General features: G+C 34.5%; 2 protein-coding genes across 2 annotated transcripts; one reads left to right on the top strand and one right to left on the bottom strand.

The window, feature by feature from the left end:
- Nucleotides 1-665: 665 nt before the first annotated feature.
- Nucleotides 666-4140, top strand: LOC114390552 (proteasome subunit alpha type-7). The gene is made up of 3 exons (XM_028351306.1): nucleotides 666-990; nucleotides 1224-1638; nucleotides 3664-4140. Exons 1-3 carry the CDS (start codon nucleotides 818-820, stop codon nucleotides 3823-3825), a joined length of 750 nt encoding a protein of 249 aa, XP_028207107.1. The 5' UTR covers nucleotides 666-817; the 3' UTR covers nucleotides 3826-4140.
- A 10845-nt stretch (nucleotides 4141-14985) lies between these two features.
- LOC114389717 (receptor-like protein EIX2) lies at nucleotides 14986-20440 on the bottom strand. The gene is made up of 2 exons (XM_028350459.1): nucleotides 17032-20440; nucleotides 14986-15230 (listed from the first exon to the last, which is right to left on the bottom strand). Exon 1 carries the CDS (start codon nucleotides 20378-20380, stop codon nucleotides 17069-17071), a length of 3312 nt encoding a protein of 1103 aa, XP_028206260.1. The 5' UTR covers nucleotides 20381-20440; the 3' UTR covers nucleotides 14986-15230; nucleotides 17032-17068.
- Between the last annotated feature and the right edge of the window lie 1676 nt (nucleotides 20441-22116).

Genomic DNA, 22116 nt, shown 5'->3' with positions numbered 1-22116 from the left:
TAAATTGTCGAAACATGGATCTTTATCGAAATGAATTTCTTTGATGGTGCATTCAACTTCTTGAATCTTGTTTCATATATTGATCACTTTTGAATGCACTTTTATGTTTCTCTTGAAACAAGTTCATAGAAATTATATACAAGTTTCATAACTTAGATAAATTTTACATAATAGAGGTAATACTAATTAAGTCAATTTTAATTAAAAAGATAATCTATATGATTATTGACTATTGTTAATAAATTGTATGTTGATTAATTTAACTTCAATTTACAAAAAGTTTTATATCATAATTAATTTAATTACTTTTATAAAGGTAACTTATATCTCTAAATAATTGGAAAGAAAATAAACGATGGAAACATGTTTTTGTTGTGTAAGAGGGGTATAAAAAAATTACACAATTAAAACATGATTTCATTGACAATATATACAACAAAATCCCGTTTCAGATATTTGTTTTGCACCCTTTACACCGCGGAAACATGATTCCATTGTGTATTTTTTGAATGGAATCGTGAGTATGTGAGAAAGACATTTTTGGAATAAAGAAAAAAAGCCACCAGCGTGGGTGGTGAAAATAGCAATTGTGGGTGAGAATAGCAGCTCTCCAAAAGGCCAGTCCAAGACGCTATTTTACTTGTTCCCTAAGCAGCTGCAAGTAAAGAACACACCAACACCAACACTAACCTTGTTTTCTTCGTCTTTACTCTTCTCTTCACAGAAGCGTAAAAACAAAAGGCTTGACTAGAGAAAGAGAGAGAGAGAGCTTCGAATCGAAACTCAGAAGTAGAAAGAAACACAAATCACAATCGCTATGGCTAGGTACGACCGAGCAATCACCGTGTTCTCCCCTGACGGCCATCTCTTCCAGGTCGAGTACGCCCTCGAAGCCGTCCGCAAGGGCAACGCCGCCGTCGGCGTCCGCGGCACCGACAATGTTGTCCTCGGCGTCGAGAAGAAATCCACCGCCAAACTCCAAGACTCCAGGTACTACTACTCTTTTCAATTCAATTCCCTCCGTTTCAGATCCCTTTCCCCTTCGATTACTAGGGATTAACCAAGAAAACTACGTGTTATAAGGAGAAGGCAAGGAGGGAGAGGTCAGGGGTTCGAATCCTCTGCTAACGAATACTAACAACTAACATTTGCAATCAAAGAAGAAAAATAACAAAAAACGACGTCGTTTCAAATCGAACCCTGATTTTGTGTCGTTTTCGCAGGTCGGTGAGGAAGATAGTGAATCTGGACGACCACATTGCGCTGGCCTGCGCGGGGCTGAAGGCCGACGCACGTGTGCTCATAAACAGGGCACGTGTGGAGTGCCAGAGTCACAGGCTCACCGTGGAGGATCCCGTCACGGTTGAGTACATAACGCGGTACATTGCGGGGCTCCAGCAGAAGTACACGCAGAGCGGCGGCGTGAGGCCCTTTGGGCTTTCGACTCTGATTGTCGGGTTTGATCCCTACACTCACTCGCCCTCCCTCTACCAGACGGATCCCTCTGGCACGTTCTCGGCGTGGAAGGCGAACGCCACCGGGAGGAACTCGAATTCGATTCGGGAGTTCCTGGAGAAGAACTATAAGGACACTTCTGGCCAGGAGACTGTCAAGTTGGCTATTCGCGCATTGCTTGAAGTGAGTTTCGTGTTGTTCTTGTTGCGTTTGTGAATGATTACCTGATTTTATTGTTTATCAAGTTTCTTTGTTGCAATCAAGGTTTTAAATTGTGGTCGTGGCTGTAGTAGTTTTGTGGCAATCCTTAATATATTAGAAAATTGCGAACAAATGTGGTGGCCACAATTGCAATCATAGAAACCCCCTAAAAATCTTGATGTTCTTGATGTTGTGGCTGCAATTGTGGCTGCGGATTGTTCTTTAGAACTCTTGGTTGCATCCTGTGCAGGGTTTTTTTTTTTCCTTGCTAAAGGACATTGGCACCCTCTTGTCTTGCTTTTGCATGTGTCTTTCTTTTAATGTTCTTAATGGCTTGGGAGGAATATTAAAGTAGCATTTGATAGGCGGACAAAATGGAAGGGAATGGTCTACCTTGATGTGTTCTCTCTTTGGTTCGATTTTTTTTAGTGGAACCAAAACATACCTGTCTTTTAACCTTTATGTTCATTTCTGTTCTATTTTTGAAATGCATCAAACATAGAACTAAATCTATTATATGCTATGTTCTGTCTTGTTCTAGCATGTCTACCAAAAGCTACCCAAGTGCATTGTGTTCTTTAAGTTCGCAAAGTTTATGAACTGGAGTTGATTGCAAATTAGTATGAACCTTTGGATAAATTACCTGCATATAAGATAGATACGCATATAATGTGCCTAAACCCATCTTTCAGCATATGACTCATTCATGCCTAAACTTTCAATTACATTTTATGATGATATTCCTAGCTTTCAACAAGTCTTTGTTCATTGAGGCATGTTTTTAAATTATCTCATACATTATTCTATACTTTATGCATATAAACATATCCTTCAACCTCAATTTTAACCGTTAAATTCATTTTAATCAATTAAATAGTTGTGTTGAATGTCATGATAACTTCTCAGATGTCTAATAGTTCCCATCTTTCAGTTGTTTTAGTATCAATATATAATATTGACTTTGAAGTCTTTGTGATCTTTTCTTGTATGTAGGAGTGTACCCTAAGCCAAAAGTGAGTATATGAAAAACAGGAAGACTATGTAAGATATTCATGTCATATTTGTGGTTCACTTGGCTGAAAATCTCTATATTTGTTAAATTTAATAGGAAAATAGATGTGAGTTAGGGCAGACTTGTGGAGGGGATGGGGTTTACTTAAGATGTACTTTTTCTTTTCTTTTTTGTAAATTTCTTTTGCATAGATGCCAGCTAATGTCATCTTTACAAATAACTAAATTATAAAGACAGTAATATGCTAGTATTAGATTATTTATGGATGATCTAGTATTGTCTGCAACTTCAAAAGTGGAGCTTATGTTGCTGTATTCCACTGGAATTCCTTTGAGCTTAATTTCCTCATTTTTGTTTGACAGAATTATAATTTAGGAATTTCTGGTAAAATAATTCTTGTTTGGGAACAATAAACCATACAAATGGTTAACAATGTTGTAGGATTGGTTAATGGATTTGCTTAAATGACTACTTACCTGGTTAATTGTTCTTAAATAGAAAAATATTTTTGCATGGAATTTTTGTGTTGTTATTATGCTTTTAGTCCTTTGTAACTTTTATGCCCCAGCCCAAGAACTCTTAACTGGTCTGTTTTGTTAGGTTTTGTTATACAATACTTGGGAAAGATCTGGGGGCAGTATTATCCCAATGAAGACTGACATTTGCAGTCCTGCATTCTGTTTTTTTTATTTGAAGAAAATATTTATTATTGAATCTTGAAGTACATGTACATCTGTACATGACTTGTTTGCTTGCCTTTAAAGCCTTTATGTACATGGTGTGTCTTTTACATCTTAAAAGTAAAAAATTTGGCTACATGATAAATCTGATGATTTTATATTGGCTTTGTAGAATACTACAATCAAACAGTGACATAGATAAAGTAGTTCTGCTTATTCCTGTTGCATAATTACAGTATTTCTGTTTGCTAATAGCTTGTTATGCGTCTCAACAGGAATATGTTTAATATACTTCACTTTTGACTTTTTAATTAGGTTGTTGAGAGTGGAGGGAAGAACATAGAAGTTGCTGTGATGACTAAGGAGCAGGGTCTGCGTCAACTGGAGGAAGCCGAAATTGATGCCATCGTTGCTGAGATCGAAGCGGAGAAGGCAGCTGCAGAGGCTGCTAAGAAAGCCCCTCCTAAGGAGACATAATTTTCTGTTTTGTGTTATGCGAGCATTGTTCTTGCTAGGTATTGGCTGTACTCACTGAAGCTAAAAATTGATGCCATTGTGTCTGAGATTGATGCAAAGAAAACGGCTGCTGAGGCTGCAAAGAATACCCTTTCTAAGGAGACATGATTTTATGTTACTTTTATTTAGCTCGTGAATTGTTCTTGCTAGATGTTGGCCTAACTTAAAATGACTGCTTTATTGTTTTTGGGTACTGCCATTAGTGTTGGTCATATTTAATTGCATGTCATTATTATTGAAGTTCAATTGAGTAGGGTGATACACAACATCTTCATAGACAGGAGCTGGTTCTTTATATTGTGGCCAATACGACTAATATATTTTCATAGTTTAGAAGAAATTTAAATGACGTGGAATGGAAATACTGGTGTTGTTATTAGGACTAATTATAAACTTGGTTAAGTAACTCGGTCATTAGTCAAATTAGTAAGATGCATGTTGGTTGAATAATGTAAATTGGTATATAATAACAAAAATCATAATACATCGTAAAATCATTTTTAAAAATTTCATAACGGGGTCACTGGTTCCATAACAATTTTTTATCCAACAATTAATTCTTATGGATTTATCACTGGTCAGTTTGAGCCCAACTTTGACAACGCTGCTCTTTACATAACAGAAAAAGGGCTGAATTTTTTCAGATTAATCCAGGTTCATTCAGCGGGTAGACTAGAAATCTGTAAGAACATGTGAAAGATTCCTGATGAGTTATGAGGCACATACAAATACTTAATAGTAAGAGAAAAAAAAGGCATAATAAATGTAACCAAAAAAAATTACAGAAAAAGGGTTGAAATTTTTCTGATTAATCCAGGTTCATTCATGAAAGATTCCTGATGAGTTGTGAGGCACATACAAATACTTAATAGTAAGAGAAAAATGCATAATAAATCTAACCAAAAAATCTGTAAAATTGGCCCATGCAGGTCTCAAACACTTTAACCAACTGAACTAATATGTCTATTATCATTTATTTTTAGTTGTAAACATATTTATAATATACTAGTTGTAAACATATTTATATTATGCTATCAGGATACCCGGCTACACATGTCACGTTAATTTTTATCTTGTTTCAAAATAATCTATTAGTTGTGTGTATACACACACAAATTTGTTGAGTACACATCCTTTGTTTTTTTAGTATGAATGCCTAAATAAGTTATAATTATAAATTATCTTAAAATATGTCGTTGTGTAGCATGTAAGAATGTTTGCAGGTCGGTTTGATTTAATTTTCATTTAAAATAAAATTTGAATCAAAACAAAATCAGTAGTTTACAGTTTAGATCGATTTAGTTTTTGCAGTTTTAATTAAAATATTATTTTTTTAAAAATTTATATATTTATTTTCATTTTTTAAATTAAATTACATTAAAAATTATTGATAACAATTTATGAAATTTATTAATATGTTAAACCTTCTAAATAAAAATCTGTCAAAATTTCATCTATTTTAAACCAAATAAATCTAAAAAAAGTCATCTGAAAAAAAAAGTGTCATACATTGTGTAAGTTCGATATACATAACACTACAAAACATTATGAAACTCAAGTACTATATTCATAAAACACATAAAACTAAAGTAATATAAGTGTTGCAGTTTGGTTCGATTTCAAAAACACAAATGACAAACCAAACCAAACCAAACCAACCGGTTTGAGAAAAAAAAAATCATTCAAACAAATAAGAAAAAATCAGTTTGGTTCAGTTTTTGATTTTTTTAGTTGTTTTCAATTTTTATTTTGGATCGATTTGAATTTAAACACTTAGTTTGCTAATACACTTAGCAAATGCTATTGGGGTTTGCTAAATTCCACACCCTTGTTTTATAGCATGAGTATGCTAGCAAATTATAATTAAAGGTTATCTTAAAACATATCACCGTGTAACTTGCTAATGTACTCATACTAAAAAAAATAAAGGTGTATAGATTAACAAATCTCCCATATATATATATATATATATATATATATATATATATATATATACACTTAATTAATTTGAAATGTTGCAATCTACCATATAAATTACTGAGGTATGCATTCATATGGATTATTTTTCTTTTCATGCATGTTTGAAATATATTTATTTATAAAATTAAATATTTTTTTTACAAACATAATTAACTAATTAAGTTGTATGAAATGATAGACGGAGTGGGAGTATTCAACCAGATAACAAACCCCTTGGACACAACATGACGTGTTTCATCACGTCATATGGCTTCATCACAAGCAAAATCGACTCATCCTTGTTCATAGTGTCAAGGTTTATTTATTGATACATTTTGATGATGTTAACAACAACAAGGTTACCTCATTGCTTCCTGGGTCAACAACTTAATACCAACAATACAACAACGTCAGGGTTGTCTCCCGTCATGAGAGCTTCTAAAGAGGTATTAGGGGACAAAACCATCACCCACACCACTGTCTTAACCTTGCCACCCTTTACACCTCATGATGACTACACAAGATATAAAAATCATTGGTGCACTCCAATATTTAAATCTTATAAGAATAAACATGTCCTTCTCCATTATCAAACTTTATCGGTTCATGCACAAACCAATCTCACGATGCGGATGACAGAAAGTGTTAAGGGTATCGAGGGAGGGGGGTACGTGCCTTAATTCGAGGTAAGGTGCCTCCTAAGAAAAAATGAACTGAGCTAAAGCTTTTGCATGGTTTTATTTATCTGCATGCGGTATATATATACTGCCACCTACATTCATTTTACACGCTTAACTAACAACTAACAAAATTAACAGCTTCTAACAACCCATAACAAAATTAACTAACTTTTTCGTAACTAACTACACGTGGGCCTCTTGCAGTGATTCTCCTTGGTCACCGTTAGGTAGTGTAGTCGCGTAGGTAGCTTGGCCTTGCAGTGATTCTCCTTGGTCTTCCTACGTGGGCCTCTTGCTGGTACATTCTGCTAACATCACCCCCATCCCCAAACACCACCTAGTCCTCAAGGTGGTATGCATCGCGGAGTTCCTGCAAGGGATCCCAGGTGGTGTCTTCAGGAGGTTGTCCTACCCATTGGGTAAGAATCAAACGGGTTGGTGGGGATGTGGATCCATCTAGCTTGGAGTCCAAGAAGGAAACTGGGCAAGGCACTAACATCTGATCAACAAGTTGCAAGGGTCAGTTGTCCAGGGAGGAGGGAGGTGGCTCGTGATGTGCGCGCAAGAGGGAGCAGTGAAATACAGGATGGATATGCGCGTGGTCTAGTAATTGGAGACGATAGGAAACTTGTCCTATGCATTCTGTGATCTGGAACGAGCCAAAAAATCTCTTGATAACTTGGGGTGGTTTAAGCCGGTGACAGAATGCTGTCGGAAGGGACAGAGTTTAACGTAGACCCACTGACCTACATTGAAGGTGACATCTTCACGCATGATGTCCACGTGTTTCTTCATGGTTACCTACGCCTTTCATGGAGTTGTTGGCGGGATGTGAACATCGAATCCACAACTTCGTTAGTGGTTGTTCCTGATAGATAGTGAGGTATCGCTGGCGGCGGCTTGCCGTAGATAATCTCGAATGGAGTGAAACCTGACCCCGAATGAAGAGATGTATTATATGACCATTCTGCTAGCGAGAGATAATGGAACCAATTCGTCGGTTGTAAGTGCACAAAAGAGCTCAAATATTGTTTCAATACACGATTCATAACTTCGGTTTGGCCATCGATTTGCGGATGATACACCGTGCTTATTCGCAAGCGAGTCCCACTGAGCCGAAAGAGTTCGCGCCAGAAAGAGCTCAGGAAAACAGGATCCCTATTCGAGACAATGCTCCGGGGATACCCATGATGCTTGCAAACCAGGTTCAGAAATGATGACACAACCTTGTAAGCGAAGTAACTAGAGGGAAGTGCATCGCAGTGAACTCCCTTTGAATACCTGTCGACGACAACAAGAATGGTTGTGAACCCGTGGGACTGCGAAAGGTGGGTGATGAAATCCATGGAGAGATCCTCCCATACCCCAATCAGAATCAGCAAAGGTTGCAGAAGACCTTCCAGACGACGAGTACTCATCTTGGTCTGCTGACAAACCTTGCACTCTCGAACGAAGCGCTTAACGTCCTATCGGAGGTTAGACCAGTAGAAATTGGATTGGAGTCTGTGGGTAGTGTTTGCGACGCCTAGATGACCCCCAAGCGACGTGGCATGGAACTTGAGCAAGAGGGTGAGAATATAAGGGTTAGTGTTGTCTAACCATATGTGCCCTTGGAACAGGAGTAACTCATTATGGATGCGATAGTCGGGATGGTTTGATGGGTTGGTGCGAACCTTAGATAGGAGAGCTTGAAATTCCGGGTTAGCATGCAACGTGCGTCGAAGATCATCAAGAAAATCGAATTGCGGCACCGAGAGAATGAGCAACTAGCCAGTTCCTCCTGGTGGTGTACGCGAGAGGGCGTCTGCCATGGCGTTGGAAGCGCCTGACTTATACTGGATGGTGTAGTCGAATCCTAGTAGCTTGGATAGGTAGTAGTGCTGCTTCGGCGTCTGAATTACCTACGACATCAGTTCATGGAGGCTTTTATGATCAATCAAAATGGTGAAGGAAAGCACTAGTAGATATTGACGCCATTTTAAGACTGCAGTAACTATGGCGTGGAGTTCTCGTACGTATATGGAGGCACAGAGTGAGAACCGTCCCCATGGCTGTGCCGGTAGTATCTATTTCAACTACGAACGATTCTGAGAAATTTGGTAGAGCTAAGACCGGAGCATTGGTCATCGCAATCTTGAGCTGATCGAAGACGATTTGAGAGGTCAAAGTCCACTCGAATGAGTCCTTGCACAGTAGTGAAGTGAGAGATGTTGTGATGGCCGTATAGTTCTTAATGAACTTGTGGTAGAAACTAGTGAGACCAAGAAAAGCTCGAAGTTCCTTGGCCAAGGTTGGAGGTGGCCACTGTACCATGGCGTAGACCTTGGAGGCCTCTGGTTCTACTCATTTTCCCGAAACAACATGCCCTAAGTACTCCAGTTGGGTTTGTGCAAAAAGGCAGTTGGCTCGCTTTAGATAGAATTGTCCCTGCAGCAATGTTTGAAACACAGTTTCCAGGTGTTGGATATGTGACGATAAGGAATCGCTATGCACCAGTATATCGTCAAAGAACACCGTAGCAAAACAGTGTAGGAACAAAGTAAAATGTTGTTCATGGCCTCAGGAACGGTAGATGGTGCATTGCATAAGCCGAATGGAATCACTCGGTATTCTTAGTGCCCTTGATGCGTGCGAAACATGGTTTTCTCAATGTCAGGTTCATGCATAACGATTAGATGGAAGCCCTGGCGTAAGTCTAGCTTCGAGAACCATGAGGCGTGCCCTAACTCATCAAGTAGCTTATCAATTGTCAGAATTAGGAAGCGATCGCGAACCGTTACCGAATTCAACGCATGATAATCAACACACATTCTCTAGGTTCCATCCTTCTTCTTCAATAAGAGGACTAGTGATGAGTATGGGCTTTTACTGGGTCGGATAAGGCTTGCGAAGATAAGCTCGGAGATTTGCTTTTCTATCTCGTTCTTCTGAAAGGGTGGATAGCGGTATGGCCGGACGTTCATCGAAGGGGTTGAGGGGAAGAGGGTTATATGGTGGGCTATGGCTCGCTGTGGTGGAAGGTGGGAAGATGTTTGGAAAAGTTGTTGGAATTGGCTGAGGAGTGCTTTGATGGCCGGAATCAGGTGAGGGAGATGATGTTGTGGGTCAGGTGGGGTCATGGGTATGAGGCTCAGGTGAAACAGGGTTGAGGTTGACCCAGTTTGTATGAAGCGGGTTCTGGCCCAATTGCAACATCTGCATGAAGTTATATGGCCCGACCCAAGTGGTTAAAATTCTTAATAAAGGAGGTGTAATCAGTGGTTATTGGCCTAAACTGCTTGAGCCTTTCAATGCCTAATAGGACATCCGCGCCACTAATCAGAAGTAGGTGGAAGGTGACCATAAAAGGGTGGCCTTGGAGGGTGAAAGGTGTATTTGGGAAAATTTGGTTACAGTCGAGCACTGAATCATTACCAACTAGCACGTGAAGAAGGGAAGTAGGTTGGGTGGGAAGGTGGAGGAACTGGGCGATTCGCGGTTGGAGGAAGTTATGGGTGTTGTCGCTATCAATGAGGATAGTGAGGCGTTCATGGCGGATAACACCGAAGAGGTGAAATGTCTATGGTGATGGAAGACCCAAAAGTGCATGGAGGCTAATCTGAGGAGGGTTGGAGTCTGCAAGTGATTATAGTTCTAGGGTGGTTTTCGGCACCAAGCTAGGGGAGAGTTCTGGGTTGGGATCAATTTGTTTTGGTGCTGGGGTATCTGCTATGAGCAACAATACATGACCTTTGCAACAATGAGTGAGGCTCCATTTTTCATCACAGTTGTAGCAAAGGCCCTTCTCACGCCGGAGGGCCATTTCATTTGGGGTTCTTTGGATGTATGAAGGCTTGGGTCTTGGGTGTGGGTGAGTGTGGTGGGTCGACGGTGAAGGTAGGTTAGTGGGCCGATGTGGCGAGGAACAATGGTTGCACAACTTGTCTTCTTGAAGCGTGGAATTTTTCAATCACAAGTATTTGGTAGTGATTGGAGAACAAAGTATGAGCTTGAAGTCTTACCTTCGACTCTTTAACAAAAAGATCTAAAATCACCACACTAGGTGATTATTCTAACCCCACCCACCTTGCACTATCCACGCTTAACACAAATAGAAATTCCTAAGCGGCTACTTCCATTCTTACTTCTCCAATTGGCGTCTACAATTTGTCTTGCATTCCTCGAAATGTATGCAACCTTGTTGTGTCATGAGTATAACGTGTCCACCACAATTCTCACACTATTAGAAAAATAGGACTTCCCTTCCTTTCCCTCCAAGCAAGGAATTATACTATTTCCACCACAACACAAACCCCAAGCAAATGTCCCATCGTATGTTTTATTAAGTCTTATGCAATCTATCCTTCTCTCAAGATTATGTAGGTTTATCATGATTCATATTCTCCAAGAAAAGGTCCTAAGGCTTATTCTAAGTCTAACTCTTGAGAAGGTACTCCAATGTGCAAAGGTATCTAAGGTTTACTAAGTCCAATGATTCATCAGGTTCACATTCTTGTTAAGTCTTTATTCATTGTCCATCACAATTAAGTAAAAGTAAATTTTCTTAACATAACACTAAAATTTTCTTAGCAAAAAAATTCATAAGGCTTATACAATAAGGGAATTCCAATTGAAAGTCATTCGAAAATCATGCATAACACATTTTGTATATTTTCATACTGGCGCTTAAGCAAGATTCAACCAATGCTTAAGCTTAATCCTTCTTAAGTCTGGCTTAACTTATGCTTGAGCTTACTCATGCATACACCTAGTTCAATCCACGCTTAAGCTTGATCACGCTTAAGCTTGGCTTTCCCCACACTTAAGCCTGGAAACCAGTAGTAGATAAAAAAAAAAGAAGTTTCAAGAATAAAAATTTGTGTGTGCTGTTACTTAAGCTAAGTGCCTTATATGTATGTGGCATTTCAATAGAAGCTGGGAATGAAAGAAAAGAGTTGATCTAAGGATGAATGCTCTCCTAAAACCTAAGCTTTTGCATCCTAGAAAAAACATGAATTATTTGTAGCCCAGCCTCATTACAAGCCAAGAAAGTCCTTCGGATTCAATTTGTGTGTTTGTGATTGTATGACATGAGATGAAATGCAAAAGTTGAGACTTGTGTTGGTTGTTGATTTGAAGAATTGCCTTAAACACTTGTGCTTATGAGAGAAATAGTGACCATGAGGATTTGGCTTGATGCACCTTCCTTGATACCTGCCTTGCTTGCTAGCTTATTTCATTTGTGTTACTTAATAATCATGTTCATATCTTGGAAATTCTGCATATCTTTATGAAGAGCTATTGGTTGAAACATTGCTTGCCACTTATGTCATGTGATTGAATGCTTTAGAACAAACACATCTTTTGATTAACCACTGTGAATTTTGTCACTTAAGGACAAATAAACTGTTATTTCTTTGCTTGAGGACAAGCAAAACTGTAAATTTGGGGGAGTTTGTTAGTTGCTATTTACGACTAACTTTTGTATTGAATAGTTTCATAAAATTAACATATTTCCTCCAATTTATGATTCTTTTTTTAGAAATTGTACAAATTTTCATGCTAGTTTGATTTTATACAGTAGATACTCCCAATTTTGTGAATTAATATTGAAATCACTTCAGTTTTAGGCTAAAAGAAGAAAAAGTTCAAGCAGCTGATGTCTCGTTAAACGAGTCTTATGCGCTTAGTGAGTGACATCTGCTAAGTGAGGTAAATTATAATCACCCACAACACACTTTCTATCCCTCCCATTCTCTCCATAGATGATATTTGCTTTGTCTTATACTAATAAATAAGCAAATTATAATCACCCCATTAACAAACTAATTTTTTTTACTAATCCATTAACAAACTCATTTGCAAGATTTCTTTGGCTAATTTATGCGATTATGATTTCTAACATTTTTGGGATACAGATACCAATTATATATGTAAGTTCTAGAAGATAGAAATTATATAATTCTATTACTATAATAAAGGTGTATTCTTTTTTAATTGAAAAATTATTTAGTTTATTAATTTTATTCATTCAAATTAATTTATTCAATATTATTTAATTTCAATCAACTACTTGCTAAAACTGATTATCCACCTTCAGAAGTCTAAAGGTTTACAAATTACAAAATGCATTTTAAAGAGAAAAGCTAAAACCATAAAATAGATATATAAAGTAGAAAATTAAAAATCAAATAAATTATGTTTGCAGAGAGTTCCAATTTAATACAAATGAAAATCCTCGGCACAACCTGAGATATTATAAAAGGGTTAGAAAATGAATGTTGGTTTGCGTGAGGGATGAGTTGTTGAAATGTGTGTTTGGTTGGATGTTGGTAAAATTGATTCTGAATGTAATTGATTTTTTAAAATTAATTTTGAAGTGATGCGATTTATATTTAGATATTTTATTACAAAACAAAGTTAGAAGTAAAATTCAGTACAAAATTTTGGATCTAATACATAATCTATTTAAAGTTATTTCAACCTAGAATCAATTATTAACTCAAAATTAATTTTCTGAATTTTTCTCTAACGTGAAACAAAATAAGTGAAAATGTATTCAAGATCAATTCTCCAATACTAAAACTAAATCAAACACACACGGTGTCTTGAAGCTCTTGGGATTGCATGAGACCCAAAAGGACCAACAACCAATCAAGGATAATTTATTTTTTCAAATTTACCATTTGCGGATAAAATTTAAATTAATATCCCAAAAAAAATAAATTGTAACAAATGTTGCAACTTTTGAATTAAAAGTTGTAAGATCTGTTACAGTTCTTTCTATCCTGAACTTCTAACAAATTTTACGACTTTCATTTTTTCATTTTTTTAATGTCAAAGTTGCAAGAGTTTTTTTTTCACACTCTAAAGTCGTAAAAGAAGTTTTTTTTTATTTATATTTTTTTATTGAAATTGTAAATTGTTTTACTATTTCAATTGCTTTGCATGCATTTTTTAAATCATAAATAATTCTTTACTTTAAATATTTAATGAATTAATGTATGGGTTCTTTTTTTAGTTTTATTTAATATTTTCTATATTTTTTATATGGTTTTACATAATTTTAAAAAAATATTTTGTATATTATTTATTTAATATATTTTCTATATTTTTTTACTGATGTTAATTAAGAATTATTATTTGTTTTATAAATTAAAAAATAATACAAAAGACTTAATTTTAAATAAAAAATAAAATCTACCATACATTTCTTTAAGAAAAATATGAATTTTTTTTGTTACTAATATTAAAAAATAAAATTAACCTATAATTTATCAAATAATATTAATAATTTATAATTTAAAAAATAAATATTAATCCTTAACATTAGTAAATAATATAAAAAATATTAAATATAGAAAATATATTAAATAAAATAATTAGATAAAAAATATCAAAAAATATTAAATAAAATTAAAAAAGAGAAAACATACATTAAATTATTGAATAATTAAAAAAAATTATTTATGATTAAAAAAATACATTATGTGCAAAAAAATTAAATTCGTAAAATAATTTACGACTTTAAAATCATATGAATTTTTTTTAAAGATTTTGAGTCGTATAAAATAAAATTATTACGACTTTAATGTCTTGTTTATAAAAATAAAAATTGATGTTGTAAAAAGAGTTTTGACTTCAATGTAAAAAAAATTCGTAACATATATAACAATTTTTAATTCAAAAATCGTAATAAATATTATGATTTATCCCTTCCTATATATTAATTTAAATTTTACTCATGATAAATTTAAACAAAATATGCCCAAATAGTCGTTTGACCGTCCCAAAAGACATCACGTGCATCACATTTCTTCATAGAACCAAACAAAGTCAACTGTAATGTGCTAGCTAAGAGAGACTCGCGGCCACGTGAAAAATAAAATAAAATGGAGGATTGAACGAGTAGTTGGAATTTAATGTACTAAGACAAGGTTATGTTGACTTGGAATAAGCTATACTCCAAATGAAAACTCAGTCTTCGTATAATCTTAGTTTTCGAGTAGAAAAATAAAATAAATCGTGTTTGCCGAAAATGTGTTCCACGTGAATTAGAATGGCGAGATGAGAGGATTGGAAAATAAATGTTCGTTTTTGAGTGATGGATGGGTTGTTGAAGTCTCCAAGCTGCAATGCTTAATTTTGCATATAGTGTTTTTAATTTGGCTATAAATATTAATGTTTGGTTCCTCAGTATTTCATGTATAAACAGTTTTGAGTAGAATATGGAATCATGGATGTGGTTGTTGAAGTCTCCAAGGCTTAATTTTAATGTGATAAGACCAGCAACCTAACACTAGCTTCATGCAACTTTTAATCTGCTTGCAACTTTTGGCGAACCAAAAGTGCATGTACTGAAGGGGTCTAACACAAGGATGGCAATATACTGGTAGTAACTAGGAACAAATAGGGTATCTTGCATTCTTCTTTTCATGCACAAATTTTATTCACAGTAAGTATAGCTGAACTAGGAGAATATAGCAGTAGCAGAAGGCATTGATGAAGATGAAATATGAAGTGGTCAAATTTTAGATTTCACAGATGTAAGCACATTAATGAAAAATAAACAGCATTACTAACATATTATACAATAAAATACAACAATATCATACCAAGTTTCCGGAGACAAGATTTTGCAGTTCATTACTTAAATACAAAACATTGTAAACTCCTATACTAAAGAAATATTTCGCACTTGTAGCAGCCAGCAATGCTTTCTTCTCTGATCAGAAGCGTGCGGCACATCTGCAACAATCATCATTTTTTTGTACAACAATTAATGTGGTGGATTACAAGATAAAAACAGAATTATATTTGTTTATATAAAATTGAAAATGGAAGTATACATGCAGGGACCATGGCCCCAAAGTTTTTCACAAAGTGTATTTAAAATACCATGTTAAAAGAACTACGGTCCCCTTAAAATTTATGGAAAAAAAATATATTGAAAAATAATACATGTCATGTTAGTTGAAACTTGGGGAGACAAAAAGAAAAAAAGAGAAGTGTAGATATAATAGGTAATATAATATGATAGTGTGATAGTAAAATGAGATAAGCAGAAATTAAAGATAATAATAAAGTAATTGTAACGTTGAAGTGTACATGTATAATTATGAAAAATCATTTTACATATCTAATTGTTTTTTTTTCTCATATAGCACTTCTATTCAGATATTTAAAAAATAAATAATTAATTCATCAAAATCAATAAAAATAATTAAGTTAACTATTTTAATTAAAAATGTCATAAACTAAAATTTTATTCTAAAAATACTCATAGATTTAAATAGTTTAAGTAAAAGTTATATTTAATAATATTATTGAATAATTTTTTCACCGATAAGATTGACTTAAATTGTTTCACCTATAATATTTATTGGTTTATAAACCAATAAATATATCCACTTGTGTATGAAATGATTGATTGTCTAATTTGTGATGAGTTTAAGTAGTAGTTATAATAAATATATTTGAACGAGTTTATGTTGGTAATAATTAGGAAGAAAGTAATGTATCTATTTCTTTCTGATAAAATTAATTAGATAGTAACGTCTTTATGCTTAATATAGTTGTATATTTTTTCTTTATAACAAATATCCAGTTTTTTTTATTCAAATATTAACTATTAGTTTATTATTATTTTTTAGTAAAAGAGATTCAAATTCATCATGTCTCTCCTTCCTTCTTTATTTAATCATAAACTCAATCTTATAACTCAAAAAACTAATATATATATATATATATATATATATATATATATATAATAAATATTTTTATATTTTTTATACTGTAAAAATTTGAATTATTATTATTTTTCTTGGCCCCTCTAAGTGAATTCCTAGCTTTGACCCTGTATATGATAATATTGTAACAACAAGCACTTCATATTTGGCATAGTTAACAGGGGAATTGTGTTTGCAGTTGAGGGATTGGGCAGGAGTTGGTGGTGTTAAGGAATCGAAACAAACTGTATCTGTTTCAAAAAATTATAGTAATCATTGCCTTTGAGTAAAATGTAGTAACATGTATAAGAGAAGCATGGGCCATAGAACAAGGTAGTCATATATGCAGAATTGCAGAAACAGTACATAGGAACTAAAATATGTTACAAGAAATCGCTCTTAAAGTGTAGATGGTTGCATCATAAAAAGATGTGAAAATGGAAGAATATGTGATTTGAGAATAATAACTATTTCCCAAATTTTCTATGAGAAAAAGCTTTCAGTAACTTAATTCATCACTCATTAAGAGTCAAAATAGGGAATTTCGTAAGGAAGACACAAAAAATGACACATAATAAATTAAGAGTGCCATATGTTGCAGCTAGGTAGGAAACAATTTCTTTTAAACAAAACCAAAAAAAAATCTCAATTGGATGAAGAAATAAATTATTAACTTCTATCAATTGGTTTACGGTTAACATGAGCTTTCTGTTCGAAATACATATTACCTTTTTTTATAGGTAAAACAATTTTTGATATGTTGATATAAAACAAAGTCAAAACATAAACCATGAACCAGAAAAATAAAATCTAGAACATACCTTTTTGCCTTGGAGCGATTAGCAACACTTCCCACATTCACCATAACCATACATATACATAGTCTGTTAATCTGTTCAGAAACCTGATGTAAGCAATTCTCCAAGGACGCCACAGTAGTAATGGCCCTAATAAGCCCCAAAATCCAGTGAAGTATCCAATCCCCAAGCTCATGTATAATCCCTCATAGAAAACAGAATCATCACCTTTGACTGGTGGTTCTTGACCCTCTTCTGTTGTTTGATCTCCATCCCCAGGACAAGTTTTGTTAAGTTGTTCACCACAAAGATCAATATTTCCTTCAAAACTAGAGGCTTCAAAGGTTTCAAAATGTCTTCCTGATGGGATTCTTCCAGAAAGAGAGTTGTGTGACAAGTCTAATTTTCCCAAATCATCAATTTCAGAAAGAGAAGATGGAATTCTCCCAGAGATGTGATTTCTTGACAAGTCAAGTGATTCTAGTGAACCTAAATTCCCAATCTGAGAAGGAATTTCTCCACTCAAATTATTTCTTGATAGATTCAAAGAAACTAACCCAAGCAAATATCCGACCTCTTTTGGTATTTCACCCATTAAATTGTTACAAGAAAGATCAATGCTTTTGAGCTCCAACTCTGGATCCTTGAACCCCCGTTCCACACCTTTCCACATCCATGTTATGTCTAGCGTATAACCTCCGAATATGTCACCATTTACTACAACGTAAGTATTACCATTCCGATATATAAGAGACATAGTGTCACTTGAGTTGATGGTCTGTTCAGACATTGCAGTCAAATTCTTTAAGCATGATGGAATTCCACTTGACAAGTTATTCCTTGAAAGATCCAACAATTGAATACGCTTCAAATAACAGAGATGAATGGGTAGATTTCCTGAGAGGTGATTTCCTCGCATGTTCAAGATTATCAATTGATGCATACTTTCTCCAATCCATGATGGTATTGGACCCGACAACATATTTTCACTCAGGTCCAGCATAAATAAACTGCTGCAATTCTTCAAAGAAGAAGGCAACTCACCCATTAAACCATTGTTTCGTAAAACCAAGGCTTCCATATTAACAAGAGCGCCCATGGACATAGGAATCTTCCCTGACAATTTATTGCTGCTTAAATCAAGAAACACTAATTGCTTTACTGATTTCCAACAATCTGGGAGTTGCCCCTTTATTTGATTGTGTGATACATCTAAAGTGGCCAAATATGCAGCTGTGCTTTGGTCACATAAGAATGAAAACATATCTGAAAAATTATTTTCAGAGAGAATCAGCTCGGAAGCTTGTAGTAAAAATGACGGAATTTTACCCTCAAACTGATTTGAATTCAGAATTATAGACGGTCTCATAGGAAGCTTCACTGATATATTTGGAATTACACCAATGAGGTAATTGAAAGACATATTTAAATCTCTCATATATTGCAAGTTATTCCAAAACCAGTCTGGTACAGAGTCATTAATCCCGTTATCAGAAATATCAAGCACACTCAAAGAACTTTGAGTCTTGAGCCAACTAGGAAAGGTGGGGCCCAACTTGCAAGATCTGATTACCAAGTATTCTAATTGGAATGGAGGAACCCAACTCGGGACCAATTTCAGAGACAACGAGTTCTCTGATAGGGACAACATTTCTAATTTGGAAAAATTAGAAAGATGGGATTCAGTGACGTCACCCTCCAAAGAATTCCCAGCCAAGTAAAGATCCTCCAACTCTGATAGCAATCCAATGCTTTTAGGTAACATGCCAGTCAACCGGTTATAAGATAAATCCAACCCCTTAAATATGTATCTGTTGCACCATGAAGAATTTTGGAAGAAGCTAGAAATTTCCCCTTTCAACTTGTTATTTGAGAGGTCTAAACTCTGCAATGCGCACATATTACCAAAGAAAGATGGAATCTCGCCTTGCAGTTTGTTACCGGAGAGGTCAAGAACTTCAAGAGAGTTCATTACTTTCCCAAATCCATCTGGAATGGGACCTTCTAACATGTTATTATAAAGGACGAGGTTATGAAGATTGGTAGTGGAGTTAAAGAGCCAGTAAAATATAGTTGACGATTTCAACAGATTTGAGGAGAGATCAAGGGAAACAAGAGAAGATGAAGAACTCATATTGAAAGAAGATGACATAAGAAAACTTCGATCAGTAAGACTACAATTTCCCAAATAAAGATTTTGAAGTTTTGAGCTGAAGTTGAAACCACCTTGAAAGACTGATGATGTCAAATTATTATAGGAAAGATCAAGGATCACAAGAGAAGGAAAGTTTGGGCAGAGAGGAGATGACAAAACAATGTTATTATGACCAAGATAAAGCTCCTGAAGATTAAGGCTAAAGTTTGACAACAGTTGAAATGTTGAGGATGTCAGCTTATTTGAAGAAAGATCCAGGATGGTAAGAGCAGTGGAAAAGTTGGAAGGTGAATAAAACAGAGATTGAATATTTGTATCTGAAAGAGAACAATCAAATAGCCTCAACTCTCTTAAGTTTGGAATAAGCTTGCTGATCATTTGTTGCCAGTGATGAGAAGAGGAAAGGTTGTGTAGTGAACTTAGCTTAAGTTTTGTCAAGGAAGACAGATTAGTCAACCACTCTGCATCCTTAGATTTCACATCAAAATTGTCACCAAGTCCAAGAGTGTGCAACAAAGGAAGATTCCCAACTTGGAAAGGGAGTGCTCCCGAAAATGAATTCCAACCAAGATCAAGATACCTCAACTGTGAGAGATTTCCAAGTTGATATGGGAGTTCCCCATCGAGATAATTACCACTTAGATCAAGATATTGTAAATGTGTAAGATTTCCAAGTTGATAAGGAATTTGTCCTTGGAGTAAATAATTGTTACCTAGATCCAGAGACAGTAAATGTGTAAGCTTTCCAAGATCAGAAGGAATACTCCCACCAAATAAAGAATCAGAGAGATTGAGATATCTTAAATTGGTGAACGAGCCCATGAGTTCTGGGATATGACTCCCTTCAAAATCATTATAGCTGAGATCCAAGTGTTCAATATTTTCAAGGGAAATCAATGAAGAGATATTGATTTCACCTATCAAATATTGTGTAGCCTGACCACAGAGATGAAGCGTCTCAACATGACCAGTTTGATTGTTGCATTGAATGCCTTTCCATTTGCAACAGTCTCTGTTAGTGTCATCGTCCCTCCATGTAGAGAGCATGCCATAGCCATCTATGAGGCCATGTGTGAAGTTGAGGAGTGCTTGTCTCTCACTCTCAATGCACTTAATTTCTGGGCTATTGGGAAGGCTGTTGAATCCAAGAATGGATCCTGCAGCATGCAATAAAAGCAGCAAAAGTGCATAAAATAGTTTCAGAAAATAACAACTCATTATATTTTTGTTGATATGAAATGACTAAGAGTAAAACAAAGATCGGTTACTGTGATCAGTTTTCTCTTAAATTGTCAAGTATGAAAGATGGAGCCTGCGACAGAGTTGTTTATTCTCGTTCACTTATCCAAGACAAAAAATTAAGTAAATTTTCTATTTAAAAAAATTTTATTTTTAAAATTAAAATACGAAGACTCCATATATATACGAGGTTTATATATTTTAATTTCCTCTACTTAGCACAAATCTCCTAATATAATTTTTGTTCATGCATCTAATATTTAACAAAAAATATTGATCCAATAGTGTTGCCATCTCCATTTCTGTTAAATATTAAATATCAAATTAATTATGAATAAAGGTTAAGATGGGGAAAGACCAAATTTACAAGGAAAAAAAAATGGGGGACCAAATTTCAAAGTTGGCAATAACAAAATTAAACTAAAATAAAACTTAAGTGCCATATGTTCTGAGATAATGACCTGCAAATCAATTTCGATGGCAATTAATGTTGTAACAACCTTAATAATTTCTTTGAGATATCTGCGTTCCATCTTTGCATAAATTGACTTCCAAGTCAATGCAAAACAAAAGACACTATAGCAACGATTTGCACGGGGTAGAATATTGGAAACTTTGTGTCGAACTTTTTGGCTAAAGAAACCTCTACTCACCCACAACACACTTTCTATCCCTCTCACCCTCTCCATTGATATTTGCTTTGTTTTATACTAATAAATAAGCAAATTATAATCACCCCATTAACAAACTAATTTTTTTTTAGTAATCCATCACTACAAAAAAAAAAAAATAGATATTTCTGATGGAATTTGTCCCACGCAATTTATTCCGTCCGAAATATTGTCGGATATTTTTGAAGGAAATTCCTTTATTACACCCTTGGTGATAAGCAATTTAAACTTGTTTTTGTTTGTAGGTTTTATTGTACCAATTGTTTATTCATATTTCTTATATGTTGTGATTTGATTTTTTTTCTTTAATTAAGACATGGCTTTTAAAAAATTACTCTTACAAAATCTTGCCATTCTTCAAGGGAAAAAATAGAATTTATAATAAAAAAATCAATAATTATATAATTGTGTAATAAAAGGATTTCGTATATTAATTACAGGTTCATGAAGATATACTTCATATTGTAGCAGCATGTTGTAATAACTAAAATTTCATCAGATAATTCGACAAAAAAAATGATGTTAAAAAATTTAATAAATAAAAAATATAACTATCATTCTATTTTTACATTATCAAGGGAATTTTGATAATATCATTAAATGGCACGCGAGCTTCCCATAAAAAGTATTTGAGTTTGTCACTTTAACGAGCACACCATGCTTAGAAAAAGTCTATGTAAAATTAACAAACAAGGCTTAAACATATGAGAATTTAAAAATTCAATTTACCAAAAAAATTTACATATAATATCATGTCAAACTATTGATATCGTGGACAAGTCAATCAACTACCAACATCACTTTTACATAATAACCTATTGATAAGGAGTAGCAAACCATAAATTCAAATATTAAAATTACAAGCACTAAAATATAAAAAAAAATCTTTATTAAAGTACTAAAAGAATCCTTTATTTTAAAGGGACAAAAAACAATTATTTAAACCCACCAAAAATATGATGTGTTATTTCGTCAAAGTATGAAAAATGCAATACTAATCTATCTTTACAAGAATGTGTTGCACAAACTAGAAATTTCAAGTCT

Source organism: Glycine soja, chromosome 16 (genome assembly GCF_004193775.1).
Source record: "Glycine soja cultivar W05 chromosome 16, ASM419377v2, whole genome shotgun sequence".
In the NCBI taxonomy this organism is placed as follows: domain Eukaryota; kingdom Viridiplantae; phylum Streptophyta; class Magnoliopsida; order Fabales; family Fabaceae; genus Glycine; species Glycine soja.
Note: the sequence above shows the minus strand (reverse complement) of the source record. Positions and strands in the feature narration are given on the sequence as shown.

What these genes read in the sequence shown, in the direction of transcription:
- LOC114390552 (XM_028351306.1), top strand. Translation starts at nt 818, where the DNA reads ATGGCTAGGTACGACCGAGCAATCACCGTGTTCTCCCCTGACGGCCAT. An exon ending in GCCAAACTCCAAGACTCCAG is followed by an intron (nt 991 to 1,223) that starts GTACTACTACTC and finishes TCGTTTTCGCAG; the next exon opens with GTCGGTGAGGAAGATAGTGA. An exon ending in CTATTCGCGCATTGCTTGAA is followed by an intron (nt 1,639 to 3,663) that starts GTGAGTTTCGTG and finishes CTTTTTAATTAG; the next exon opens with GTTGTTGAGAGTGGAGGGAA.
- LOC114389717 (XM_028350459.1), bottom strand. Translation starts at nt 20,380, where the DNA reads ATGAGTTGTTATTTTCTGAAACTATTTTATGCACTTTTGCTGCTTTTA.